This window comes from Schistocerca piceifrons, chromosome 6 (assembly GCF_021461385.2).
Source record: "Schistocerca piceifrons isolate TAMUIC-IGC-003096 chromosome 6, iqSchPice1.1, whole genome shotgun sequence".
Classification (NCBI taxonomy): domain Eukaryota; kingdom Metazoa; phylum Arthropoda; class Insecta; order Orthoptera; family Acrididae; genus Schistocerca; species Schistocerca piceifrons.
Window position 1 is genome coordinate 201,610,089 of NC_060143.1, and position 14,672 is coordinate 201,624,760.

The 14,672-nt window shown below is 39.9% G+C and overlaps 2 protein-coding genes across 2 annotated transcripts in view; one reads left to right on the forward strand and one right to left on the reverse strand.

Moving 5' to 3' along the window:
* Positions 1-14,672, forward strand: part of LOC124802613 (zinc finger protein 771-like) — a 159,540-nt gene that overhangs the window by 9,981 nt on the left and 134,887 nt on the right. The gene's annotated exons all lie outside the window — the stretch shown is intronic.
* LOC124802614 overlaps positions 1-14,672 on the reverse strand; it is a 28,694-nt gene that overhangs the window by 1,939 nt on the left and 12,083 nt on the right. Inside the window, exon 3 of the mRNA XM_047263500.1 lies at positions 1,300-1,467. Coding sequence (XP_047119456.1) covers positions 1,300-1,467 — 168 coding nt within the window. The remainder of the gene's footprint in view (positions 1-1,299; positions 1,468-14,672) is intronic.

Below are 14,672 nucleotides of genomic sequence, written 5' to 3' on the forward strand. Positions count from 1 at the left end.
ATAAGGGGAGGTCTTATCTGATGATAAGACACAAGAATAAAGGAGAGTTGATATGGAAACATGGGGGATCCAGTATTAGAATCAGAATTTAACAGGGATTTGGAGGGCTTGATATCTAGTAAGGAAGAATGGACAGACAGCACGTGTCCAGAATTTTTTTAAATCATTGAAGGAAGTAACAACCAGATGACTATTCAAGCTGGTACATAGAATATATGAGATTGAAGACATTGGACTTATGGAAGAAAATTATCTACACACATTTGGAAATAGCAGAAATCTGATAAGTGTGAGAACTATTGCACAATCAGTTTAACAGGTCAGCCAGCTGCCGACAAAAGTAAGGCAGAAAATTAGATTCTGTTAGAGGTCAATCAGTTTGGCTTTAGGAAAGGTAAAGGCACCAGACAGCCTGTACTGCAGTGCTTGATAATGAGGCAAGACATAAGAACGGTCAAGATGTTATAACATCAAGTTGAACACACATATTTCAAAAATGGCACAATACATTTAAGTCACTGAGCAAGTTGACAAAGCAAGACATGTTAACACGGTAACATTCGAATGAGCACTGAGTCCAAGTCTAGCGGCCGCTGGCTGGCTGGCCGCTTAGGTGGCACGGCTGCTGCATGGCTGGCAGACAGCGCCGCATGTAGAGGACGTGCGTAATTGCGCGACGGCACTTTGAATGATTGGCGAGCCACAACACAAGATATGTTCATATGATCTGTTGACGTATAAAAAGCATTTGACAATGTAACATGGTGCCAAATGTTTGAAATTCTGGGAAAAACTGGAGTGAGCTATAGGGAAAGATGGGTAATATACCAGAATCAAGAGGAAACAACAAGAATGAAAGGCCAAGGACAGAGTACTCAGATTAAAAAGGGTGTAAGACAGGAATGCAGACTTTCGCCTCTATTGTTTACCTAGTAGACAAGTGCTACTCTGACATGTGGAGGTTGGCAGGCTGCACCAAGTCAATCAGAAGACAGACTAATTAAAAAAAATTTAATCAATCCATTGCTAAACCCATTTTTATGTGTTTGGATAGTTTAATCATATCCATTTACAGGAGTATGTACAATTGTAGATAAAATGAATATTAAGATGTCTATATAATTATAAGTCACATTTATAAGTTGTGCATATCATCACCTAACATATATATACTATTTAATCACAGAAGTCTTATTACACACAAAAAAAACTAAACTAATTTTACTACAGATTCATTGACGGTGTAGTTTTTTATTCTTAAACTGGGGGTATCATAAATATATTATTTGCTTTACTCACCTTGTTCTTCCTTATCAGCTTCACCATATTCAGCTCTGCTAATTTTTTCAGTAACAGTTGTTTGGAATAATGCTCTTGCATCTTCCAATTCTTCTTCATTCAAAGCCAGCGTAGCATGGCTTATAAGCTTTCTTGATCGTATCATAACTTGGCGGAGTATTTCTAGAGCTGTAAGAATAAAAAAGTTTTAAGCCTTCTTTTTTGACAAAATTATCAGTGCCGTATTTGTATTATTGAATTGTATTATCCTATTGTTTAGGAATTACATAAATAAATGTAAGACTTTATCAGAGTGACATTTAATTAAATTCACAAATCATCCATAAATTTACAGTTGTGCAAGGAGAGGGGGAGGAGGAACAAGCACATTGGGAATAATAAGAACAGATAGGAAGACAAATAAATAAGAGAGAGAGAAAGGGTGAAAATTTCACAGTAACTGTTGTAAAACTGAAGGTGAACTGATGAAAGAAAGGAAATTATTGATTCCTTATGGTAAGATACAACATAGACAATGATCTAAAAGAAAATAAAAAGACATCAAAAAACAAGCAAGACATACAGGTTTCAGAATCATTTTTGTATTGTAAAAAGTCTTGTGTGTGTGTGTGTGGAAACTGACAATCTATAGAGCAAGTGAGGTAATGCGATGTTAACATTATGACAAAACGAATCATTCAAGAGAACAGAATCATCTTCATCATTATCTTCAGGATTCCTTAAAAACACTGCCACTGTATGCTTCTTTACAATCCTAATAATGTCACTGTCACTGGAATCATCCTGAGAACCATAAAAACATTCATTCATACTTTCATCTGAATCTTCATTCTCACTAGGAACATCTGAATAATCATCATCAAAAAGCTTTGAAAATATTTCAGATTCTTTCATTTCCTTCTTTTTTCTGAATAAGGCCATCTCTAAAAGCAGGAGGAACTTCAAAATGAAAATAATAACTATTTGAGTTATTCATGTACAATCAAAATGCTAAATAAGCAAAAAGCACATAAAAACAATCAGGTTCAATTCATTGACTACTGGTGTAAACATCTAAATAATCAGAGGCAGGTAAAATATATCACAGCAAGAGGCATCTATGGAAAGTGTGTAGAAAACAGGCTTTACCTTGAGATCCATCAATAATGGATGGCATACGAAACACAAGTAAACTTGGGGTCCATCCTCAGTGTGTTATGCCTCTGGACTTGCATTTAGGAGGAGAGGGGTTCAAATACCCATCCAGACAGTCTGATTTAGGTTTCCCATAGTTTTATGGACCGATCACAGAAAGACGCTTCATTTGTAAAGGACTTGGTCAGTATCCTAGTCCTTCCTTGTCCAACCTGAGCTTTAATGACATCATCAGTGTGGCATTAAATCCTAATCTTCCTTACTTCATTTAACAACCAACAGATCATGCAAGGTTTCATTTACAATTGTGAGCACCGACCAATACTGGATGTTAGGCTTTGACATTGCATCTGCTGTCTAGATATGTGGGTTAAACTGAGAGAAGGTGAAAACAACAAGATTTGCTCTTGGTGTGTGATAAGGCTCACAGTCTGTAACACTACTTCATTTCCATTATTTGGGAAGATGTGATGCAGAGACTTCAATAACTGTATGAATGTCTAGGTTGTAAGTTCCTAAGCTTGTGCTATCAGCTTTGGTGACTGCAGTTTCCCCATAAATGGATCAAGGTGCATTACTTATCAGAGGCAGCAGCCAGTGTAGTCAATTGTGTGGAATTCATACAAGAAGTTTTTAAAATCAAAGACCTATCAGTTCAGGATGAATGTTCCTCCAGAGGACTCTCAAGTACTCACATCAGACCACAAGAAATCTTCCATATAGATGAGAATATCAAAATGTTAGTGTCCAGCTGTAGAAGCATTCAACTGCCCCAACCCCTAACCCCTTAGAAAAATCTTTGCAAACCAAACTTACATCCTAACTGCAACTCAGTCAGATGTATCAATTCAGTATCAGTTTGAAGAAAGTCAGAACATATTTAATGGATTTGACTACTGGAGATCTCTACCTAGAGCTATTCGTCATAGAATACCAAAACTATGTCGCCATTCAACATGAAACTGACATAAGTTGCCTCTCCAGATTTATTCTGGAAATGACCTTTAGGTTATGGCTCCACAGTGTTATTTCTTTCAGGAGAATAGTCCAGTAAGATTTATTTTATGTGAAGTCTGGGAAGTATGAGAAAGGTACTGGCACAACTGACACTGTAGAGGGGGGGGGGGGGGGGGGGGGGGAGGTCGAGGGATCATGTTTATGTACTACTGTTGGTAAGAGTGAAGGGCAACATTCCAGGTTTGAGTCTTGTTCTGGCACACCGTTTTAATCCATGAGGAAGTTGCCAGCTAAATAGTATCACTGATACCTAGTCATGTTTGTGCATAATCAGTTTCAATGTAGTAGGAAGCTGGGGTCACACTGGGAGACTGAATTTTTGCAGCATATAATGAATTGGAATACAACAATTTTATGAAGAAAAACTGTTGCCCAGTGGGTAATCTATATTACAGTAGAAAACAAGTCTGGTCAGTTTGTACCACTCTTTACAAAAATCTATTGTACTTTGGAACAATGGTAATTTAAAGTGGAACTCTTATAATGAAACAGCCACCTGTAAAAACAGAATTAGAAAAGAACACTGGCCATACCTAACTTACAAAAAATTCAGTAGAACTGAACCACAGAGCTGCCATCCTCTATCATTCACATATTCTAGCAGAACATATTCTCCATTCATACATAATGATCTGTCTGGTACAAACAACCTCAGATGGGGTTCCTGGTAAGTAATGCCATATGATCATTTCATTTCACATACTTGATACAAAATAATCTTCTTCATGGTAGGCTAATTGCACAAGTCCTGTACACATTAATTGTGCAAAACCAACTCACATTCCTCACTCGTGGTCCTCAATGTGATGGATAGAGAAAACAAGGTTGCTTCATTGTTTCCAAGCTTCCAAAAAGCTTTTTATTCACTGCCATATTGGCACTTAAAGAAAGTATGTTTTAGCACTATACTGCTGGCCATTAAAAATGCTACACCAAGAAGATGGTATGAAGCCAATGTCAAATTGACATGAAGTGTATGCAGTTGATTACCATTGCAGTGCATCCACACAAAGCAGGTAGGGAGTAATGCCATCTGCATTCTGTATCGGAGGAACAATTCTGCAGTGGGTTTCATTTTCAGAGCTCCCATTTGAATGTTGGTTGTTTACGAGAAGATCCTGTTATGCCTCATATAACAAGCAGAAGCAGCACGTGTAGAAATCTGACAGCAGCAACATCATAGCATATCGAACGGCGTTTCAATGATTCCTTAATATTATTGCTCACGTTGATCAATATTCTATGACTGTTAAACAAATATGGAATTGATGGATTCAGGAAGGCCATACTCGGCAGTTTCAGTAGCTTAATGGCCACACACTTTTAGTGCCCAAGAGGGCATGCATATTGTTTGCTTTTTTGTACAGCATCCTTCAGCCATGACACAGAGCTTGTGTCAGGAAATTGACTTCTCAGAAAGACAAGTATCCACACACACAGTGCAACATCATGTGGAGCACCACTGATTGTCAGCATGGCAATGATTGTTGGAGCATCCCCTTGATACAGCAGCCGAGAGAGGTGTGGTGAGACTGGTGTGCCCAGTGATAAAGCTGGACACAGGAGTGACACCAAGTCACCTTTTTGGAAGATTTCCGGTCCTGTGTACAGCTTCACAATGGGTGTATCCATATGTGGAGGCCGCAGAGAGAATGAATGTTGCCAGATTATATTAGTCATCAGTATATGGGCCCACCACCACGTGGTGTGATGTTCTGACATGGCATTGGATGCACATTGGTATCACATCTGGTTCACATAATCAGTAATTTGGACAGCAGACATTAGATTTCTGCCATGTTAAAACTTGTTGTTGTCCCCTATCTTCAAGGTCTTCATGATGTTATTTTTCAACCAAATAACACTGGATCACATATTGCCCAGCTGTTGTTCTGAAGTAAGTCATTTTGATAGTTGCACTGGCCAGCACATTCTGCAGATCTGTTGTCCATTGAAAATGGGTTGCCAAGAGATTTGCATGATTTTGTGCCGTTCTGGATACAAACTCCGATTGTTCTTTACACACACAATTGTCCAAGTCCTGCTGTGTGGTGCTCAGAGTAAAGTTCAGACTGTTGCAGAACATGTCCAAAATGGTACATGCTGTGTGATGCTGATGTGTGACTTCATCTAGGAAGTTGCCAGCTGATAAATTCAAGAATGTATTCAATAAACAAATAATCACAGTTGTATGCAAATAGAAATCCAAGTCCAAAGCTCAATAGAATTGAAATATTTCTGTCACTACTTGATGAAGGTGCAACAATGAAAGTAATCAATTATTGATAATATAATGTAAATGGATAGATAAAAAAAACCTACTCAACAAGCAGCAGCAGGGGAACACACTCATGAAATAGTTTAACTTTTACAAGTTATTGGAGCCAGTGGCTCCTTCTTCTGTCAAAAGAGTTAAAGGGGAAGGATGAGGAGTGAAGGAAAAGGACTGGAGAGGTTTAGGGAAAAGGGATACAGCTCAGAAAAGTCACCCAGAAGCCCGGTCAGGGGAGACTTACCGGACGGGATGAGAAGGAAAGACTGATTATTGGGGGCTGCAGTGGACAAAAGTTGAAAACGTGAGAGCTTGAAGGTGGTAGACAGGATAATATGCAAGACAGAGATTACTGCTTAAACATCATACATGAGGTAATAAGAGTGAAAAGCTAAGTGCATTGTACCTAACAGAGGGAAGGAGGGGTGCAATGAAAAATAGACAGGTAAGACAACAAAAGATGTACAAAACTAAAATGGAGTGAAGAAAAGAGTAGTTACTGTGAAGAAATGCTGAGATGGAGGAAATTAATGTGAATTAAGGCCAGGTGGTTCACGAGAACCAAGGACATGTGTTGTAGTGCTAGTTCTCATGCGGAGTTCTGAAAAATTGTTGTCTGGGGGAAGAATTCAGATGGCACATTTGGTGAAACAGACACCGAGATCACTATTGTCATGTTGTCCACAGGTGGCTCTCCCTGGGATAGTATATGTTTTGCCAGTTACAGGGCTGGAATAGGTGGTGGTAGGAGGGTGCATAGGACAAGTCTTGCAGCAAAAATGGTCACAGGGGTAGGATCTACAAGGTAGAGAGATGGGTGCACAAGGATCATAGGGTCTGACAATGATACTGCAGAGATTGGGAGGAAGATGAAAAGCTTTCTAGGTATGGTGGCCAAAATCTCCCTTTTAATTGACGCATTGATTCAGAAATGGTCCAAAAAATAATGGGATTGACAATGGAGGGGGAGCAGGAGGTGCAGAAATCCCGACTAAGGGATCGGTCAGCATACTAGGTGACAATGAGATCATGACATCTGTTTCATTCAACACTGGCAACAGAGGGAGGGGGTGTCAGTGGAGTGGCCTACTGAAAAGTGTGCTGTGCTGATGCCGGCTGTTGGGACTGTAGGAGCTAAAAGCCCTGAAACTGGCTCTGTCTCCATGTGCTGCTCTCTGTCTCTGTCAGGACTTCGTTGTTGCCACTGAAACACTTGGTGTGGGTGGAACTTTTAACAGGGCAGAGGTGGCTGATCGATAGCGATCACAGAGAAAGAACACACTGTTGATGCTGCAGTGTGCTGGTGGGTATGGGCACAAAACCAGTAATGCTTGGTCCTGCACATTCTGCGTAGCTGGAAACATGACAATCTGCTGCTGTTCCAGGCTAAATTGATTTGTATGATGGTGCAGCTGGTTTTGTCCTACCACGACATCAAACATTTGATGACCAATATGGCCAACAATGCCCGACATCCTGTCCAGCTTGTCGTAAAATGTGTGAACCTAGATTAGGGTGACTGAGTGGTAATAAGGGTGCGCTTGGTGATACTGGACTCCCAGACACTGGATGCAATAGGTTGAGTAATGTTTGTGGTTATCATTGCTTTGCCATTAATGAAAACTTAAGGCATACCTCTGCTAAGTTTGCAGTCGCGGACTGTGATGTCACAAGGGAAAGACGCAGGGTGTTTTTTCAATTCAGCAAGATTGGGTGGTACAGCAAAAATGATGCAAATATGTTTCCCAGTGCCATTGTGTCCTGTCGAAACTAGCGAAAGCTGGGAATGATGGAGCTTGTTGGCTGGCAAGCTGCTGCTGCTGCTTCAGGTGCAGTTGATGTAATTGCAACTACTACTTCAGTAATTCCATAAACTCTTCCAACGGAAGGATGCACATTTGAACTCCCTTGTCACCACTTTTGTATCGTGTTGGACAAACGCAAATTGTTATTTAAATGCACAATAGTTGAGTCCCCCAATCAGTGATTGGAGTAAAATTGAAACTCTTGCAGATCACAAACCATACAAGCTTGGAACTGACAATGCACAACTTCACCCAGGAAGTTGCAAGCTGTTAAATTCCAGAATGGATACAAAGGCCATTGTAAACAATAAACAAACTGTCCCAGTTACAAACAAATCAGAATCCAAATCCAAAGTAAAGTAGTCAAGATATTACTTTAATGATGCTTAAAGGAGTGCTTTATTATGGTGGGGTGTGAACTTCTTTAAAACAGCCAAGATATACTGCAAACTATGAATCAAGAGCAACAGGCAGACTCCATATTTCTAGATTTCTGGAAAGTGTTTGATACAGTGCCCCACTGCAGGCAGTTAAACAAGGTGCAAGCATATGGAATAGGTTCACAGATATGTGTGTAGCTCGAAGATATGACCCACTACATTGTCCTCGATGCAGGTGTTCACCAGAGACAGTATACCGACAGGAGTGCCCCAGGCACTTGTGATAGTGATTTTCTATATACGTAATGATTTGGCGGGCAGTCTGCAGTTGTTTACTAATGATGCTGTAGTGCATGGTAAGGTGTTGAAATTGGGTGACTGTAGGACGATACAAGATGACTTAGACCAGATTTATAGTCTGTGTGGTGAACGGCAGCTAGCTCATAATGTAGAAAAACGTAAGTTAATGTGGATGAGTAGGAAAAACAAAACCCATATCATTTGGATACAGCATTAGTAGTTTTATATTAAAAATGAAGAAATTCCTCCAGCTGTATTTAAGGTGTCTATTTTATTTTGGCAACTAGTTTCAACGTTGTAACAACGTCATCTTCAGCCCAACACTTGTTGATGTCAACTGCATACGCCTGATACTAGAAGTCAGTGGTGAGATATGGACGTGCTCAGTGTGGAAGGTGAGAAGTGAGTTACAACCCACCTTCCACATGGAGCATGTCCATATCTCACCACTGACTTCTAGTGTCAGCCACACACAGTTGACGTCAACAAGTGCTGGGCGTGAAGATGACATTGTTACAACTTTGAAACTAATTTCCAAAATAAAATCGACACCTTAAATACAGCTGGAGGAATTTCTTCATTTTTAATATAAATTTATACCAGCTGACGTCCCACTGTCCTCCATTTCAACTATGGATGTATGAAGCATTAGTAGTGTCCTGCTTGATACAGAAACCTCATTTAAATATCTGGTCACAACATTGCAAAGCAATATGAAAACATATGAACTTGTGAGGATTGTGGTAGGGAAGGCAAGTGGTCAACACTGATATATTGGGAGAATTGAAGGAAACTATTCTTGAGTGCTACCTGAATGTTTGGAATCTGTACCATGTCAGACTAAAGGAAGACATTGAAGCAAGTCAGAGGTGTGTTGGTAGATTAGTTACTGGTAGGTTCGAACAACACACAGTTTTTATGGACATGCTTCAGCAACTCAAATTGGGATCCCTGGGGGAAAGGTGACATTCTATTTGAGGAACACTGTTGAGGAATATAAAGAAATGGTGTATGATTTTGACTACAGAACAATTCTACTACCTCCCAACATATATCGCATGTAAGGATCACGGAGATAAGGTACAAGATATTAGGGCTCATATGGAAGCTTTTAGACAGGCATTTTTCCTTAAATATCTTCAACATTTCGCGGCCCTGTCAGCAACTGTATAAGTATTAATTTTAATAATCGACAGCATCAATTGCACTGTTTACCTAGAATTTACCTAGGTTTCAGTCGGGATAACCCAACCTTCTTCAGACTAACAGTAACTTCCGTTTGTTCGTAGTGGACATCGTCAAGCTAAAACTACAAATCCATTAATTATCGCCAGACTGTAAATTTATCTGAAACTGCCTCGGCCTGTTGATTATTAAAATTAAGACATTTTTCCTTCGCTCTATTTGCAAGTGGAACAGGAAAAGAAATGACTAGCAGTGGCTCGGGGTGCCCTCCACCATGTGCTGGTGTGGTGGTTGTTTGTGGAGTATATATATGTAGAAGAATTGAAGGGATTGTCCATTTGAGCTGCTCCTTCTGATGGCCTCTACCACTGTGCAGCTCAGTGACTACTCTGTGGCCCCAGTCGAGGCGACTAATCTAGTCCACCTCCATATCACTGGCCACTGGTGGAATGTCGTCACTGCTTGATGGAAATACAATACACTTCACCACTCAGGAACCACTATGACTGATAACTTTGCCACAGACTTGAAGCAGCGTGGAATGATGTACCCACATCTGTCATCCAACCTCAGTTCAGCTTGATGACCAGCCAAATTAAAGCCATCATTGCTGCCAGAGGTGGCAACTCTGTGTACTAAATTTCACATCCTGAATATTTCCAGATCACCTACTAATTTAACCAAGTATTCTTCCTACTATACTGCACATGCATTAGTAACCTTCCTGGCACTGTAACTTTAATGGCTAGCAGTGTATATCTAACCAGTTTCATAACTGGATCAAAAAACTATAGATGTTGTATGGGCTTATTGAGGGTTATTTCATTGGGTGGAGTCACCTGCCTGTTGTAGGAAGGGGTGTTCTTCCTCCATCCACATTGGCCCCTTTCCTCATTGATGTATGAGAATTGTGTCAGACATGTATTTTGTAGAGTGTAGGTGAGTGTAATGGTATTTTTGTGTTGTATGGTGATGATGATGATGATGATGATGATGATAGATGGAAAAGGGTGAATCCTGGTGCTGGCAAATAGCCTATTCTTCTCAAACAGCACCATGGGGTCTGCCGAGTCTAAAATCCCAATCCGATGGATGGATCACCATCAACCATGTCATATGCCTTCACTTCATGACATACTATAGGGATGTTTAAAATTTCATCCAGGTCATTAGTGCAAAAACTGGTGATCATGAACTGTACACCACCACCCCTCCACCCCTTGCCGGTAAACTATTGGCAGTGAAAATCAAATTTCATCCACCATTAAAATTCAAACCACCTTGACTCTGAGCCAAGCACCATCGCACAAGCATGTGTTAGTGATCTGCTACAAGGTGGGTATTGGATCAAAAATCTTGTGACAACTGACACTTTGCACATTTCCTGGATGGAGAATCACCTACAGGCATTGAAGTAATTCCTGGTATTCCCCTCATTTATTTACTTATTTACTCATGTCAGAAACATCACAAAGTTGCATATTATAATCTGTAGAACATTCTCACATAAAATATATATACAAAGAAACATAATGTATAATTGTAGATATAAAACTATGTAAAGATTACAGTACATCAAATATGAAAATAGGAAATACATATCATGATTTTAAGCTAAAGCTAAACACTTCTTGCCCAGAAACGGGTGGCATCAACTGCAGCTTTGCTGCCATGAGATCCTCTACAGCGCATTTGGTTGGGCACAGTGGACAGGTGTACTTATGAAACGTGGTTTGCAGAGGTTAGAGTCTGTGGAGTAGCCCCATTTATTGAGACTCTCTCTCCACCTTGTGGTACCCGTATGTAGTCTGTTTCATGCCTTCGAGGGTCCCCCAGTTTCATCGCATACTGTTGCTAGTTCCTCTTTCTGCTCCATACAGTCTTGATTTGAGGTCTTCCTCCAAAGGTCTATTCTGGTTTTAGGCTCTTCATAATCTTCCATCAATCTCAGGAAGCTTCGTCTTAATTTTAATCACTGGTGAGCCGGTCGAAGACTGAAGAGGAGTTTGCGTTCTGATTCTGCTGATTTAAATCCTTATTTAAAAGCTGTTGCCTCTCTTCAGTAGCTGAAGGGGCAATACCAGGTGATGGATATTGTCCTGAGGTGTGGGCTTCACAAATACGTTGGTGATTCTGCTTGTCTCAGTGAGGGCAACATCAGCTTGCTTTGTGTGTGCTGATCTATACTAAACTGGGAATGCATACTTCCCAATAGAGTGACTGCGGGCAAATGCTGAGGTTTTGATAATCCTGGGTTTGGCTCCCCATTTAGAGTTATCAGCTGTGAATGATATTATTTCTTATGCTAAATTTTAGTTTGATGTTAAGGCAGTGCTGTTTGTATGTTACACCCAGGTATTTGGGGTTGGAACAATGTTCTAATAGCAGTCCCTTCCTTTTGATCTGTAGTTTTCTGTCAGCTTGCTTGTTCTGAAGGTGGTGAAAGGCATACACTCGTGTTTTTGTTGGATTTGGTTTCAACTGGTTATTTTGATAATACAGGCACTGTTCTACCTCCTAAAATGTTTTCCCTTGTCCTGTAATTGACCTGTCATCTATGTATATAAAGCTACTTATACCTGCAGGGAGGGGTTGATCATTGGAGTAGGTTGAAGAGTAGTGGTGCCAGCACACTTTCCTGTGGCAGGCCATTCCTCCGGTTTCTCCCTCTGCTTTATCTTCCCTAAAACTCCACTAAGAACCTCAGATTGTGGAGCAGGTTTCTGTTGATGTTTGTAAGATTAATGTCTTTAGTTGCAGCACATACACTGTGCATGATGAGTCAGAGATTGATGGTGTCATTTGCAGCCATAAGGTCAATGGAAAATGGCACCCATTACATAGCCCTCTTGGAAACTGTCCTCAATGTGCCGAGTTTGATTGAGCACCTGTGTATGGTAAATCTTTATTCAGGACAGAATCCAGCCTGCTGTGGTGTGAGGATAGGTTCCATGGGCAGTGTGAGGTAGTTTTGTATAAGTTTTTCAAAAATTATACAGGTGTTCCCCTATGGAAATGTAATATGACTAATGCTGCTCACTGCAGATGGTATTAGTTGCAATTTTAGACTTTTCAGTTATGTATTGAGAACCTGTTTAGAAAACTCTATGAACCAGGCTTCAGGACAGAAACTACTAATATTCTTCAGTCCTCTACGCAGTGATCAACCAGATAAAATTAGTCGAACGACACTTCACATAGAGGACTACAAGCCAGTTACGAGTCTGGGTGATCTGGGGAAGGGAAAAACTACTATAAAAGGACAAATCAGTGAAGTTCGTAACAAACTGAAATCTTGTGTTTAACGGTGAGAATTGCTTGGGTTGGTAGTTGCACTGATCACAGAAAGTCAAAACCCTGAGTTCAAGCATCAGTGTGGCACAAATTTTTAAGCTTTTCACTCCCATTAATAGAATAGTTTTCAGTCTCAACAGTGTCTTGGCTTATTACTCATCAAATGAATAGTAATTTGAAACTAAGCTAGTGGCTTGAAGAGCATACAGATAAAAACACACAATGGAACAAACGAGTGTTTGATGGCTTCTTGAAACATTCACAAATAATACTCAGAGGTCTAGTTTTATAGCTATAGGTGTTATAAAAATGAGAACTTCAGTGCAACTGAACTTTCAGTCTGTAGAGCCATATTGAAGAGATCTTCAACAGTGTAGAACATATCAAAATAAAATTCTCAAATAGCAATTTTTTTATAGCAGAGTAACGGAAGTATGGAGAACATAGTACAGAGGGGCAGAAGTAACACAAGAAGGCAAACAATTAGTGATAACTTGTGCTGTGCCTGAACGTTAATTAGAAAGTTTAAAAACCTCCTGCTTTTTCATACTGCCGGCAAACTTCCCTTCTTCCATTTATAATGGGACAGATATATCTGCTACTTATTGTAAATTTGAAGTCCAGAATATGTTACCTGTTGGAGATGCTGTTATTTTCTCAAAGGTGGATGTACCTAATATCAGTAACTGATCTATTTTGTGTTCAGTTTTTCTATTAAGCTGAACAATAATCTTTTGCACTTTACTTTGAAATGTATTGTCCGACTCATTGGAGGTGATCATTTACACACAGAAAACACTCACACCAAGTAAATCTTGTTTAGTTGGAGTGTACATTTGGATGGTATTCATATATGAATGAATTAAGAGAGAAACATGACAGTTTGGCACTTCAGTGGTGTGGACACTAACATGCATAGCTGTGGAATTAAAACAAAGTGAATGTACTACAATATGACAGTACCACTGAGTTTAATTTATTTTTAATAATTATGAATGCATCGTAGTGTGAAATATGTTGCTGATAAATACTAGTACCCTACATTTGTAGGTGTTAGTCACAAATAGTGCAATATCAGCAGACACAATCTGAAACTCATTTTCTTTAAGAATATCATATTTGACAACTTCCACAGTCTAGTGGTTAGTAGTGCTGGCTGTCAACACTTTGGTCCCGGATTCAGTTTCCATTGAACCCTCAGATTTTTATGTGGTTGAAACATATGGGAAAAAATTACTCAACCTTGTGAGGTCAAATGAGAAGCTGCTTAGTGAAATAAGCAACAAATCTTAAATACATGTTAGGTGAAATTGTACCAGATTGCGCTAAGTGCCACATCAAATTCTACGGAAAGTTCTGGTTTAACAGCAGTACGTTTGGAGATGTTTTAGGATGTGACAGAATTCCATTCAGGGGTGATATAGTGATAGTGACACTTTTGTAATCACCAGCAAAAATTGTGTAGCTCATTTTGGCAAAAGGATGAAATGTCAGAGGATGTATGTAGTAACACTGTTCACGTTTACGTCGCACTGCACTTAGCGTAGACCGGGACTGTGTCCTAGGCATGCCCGATGTTAACTGACTGGGCACGGCCCGTGCTGCCGGAGTTGTTGTTGTTGTTGTTGTTGTCATGCCGGCAGAGGTCACGTCCGAATTCTCGCGTGCCCTCTGGTGGACGGGACTCTACTTGCGGCAACTACCGTCCGTGACGCGCCGTGCCAATGTGCGCCTCCAGCGATCTTTCTGGTGGCTACTACAGTGTATGCACATAATGCTATGCTTATTGCAAAAGAGGTTAGGGATTAAAGTGATAAGGAATTGAATAGCATCAAAATCAATGTTAATGAGAACTTACAGATGCCACCCAATTGTGTACTAAGTGGCAATGCCTTTTTAGCAACCATTTTATGCTACATAGGCTTTTCTTGAAAAATTGTAAACATAACAAATTTTACAAATTGTGACATTCAAACAGTGCTTTTA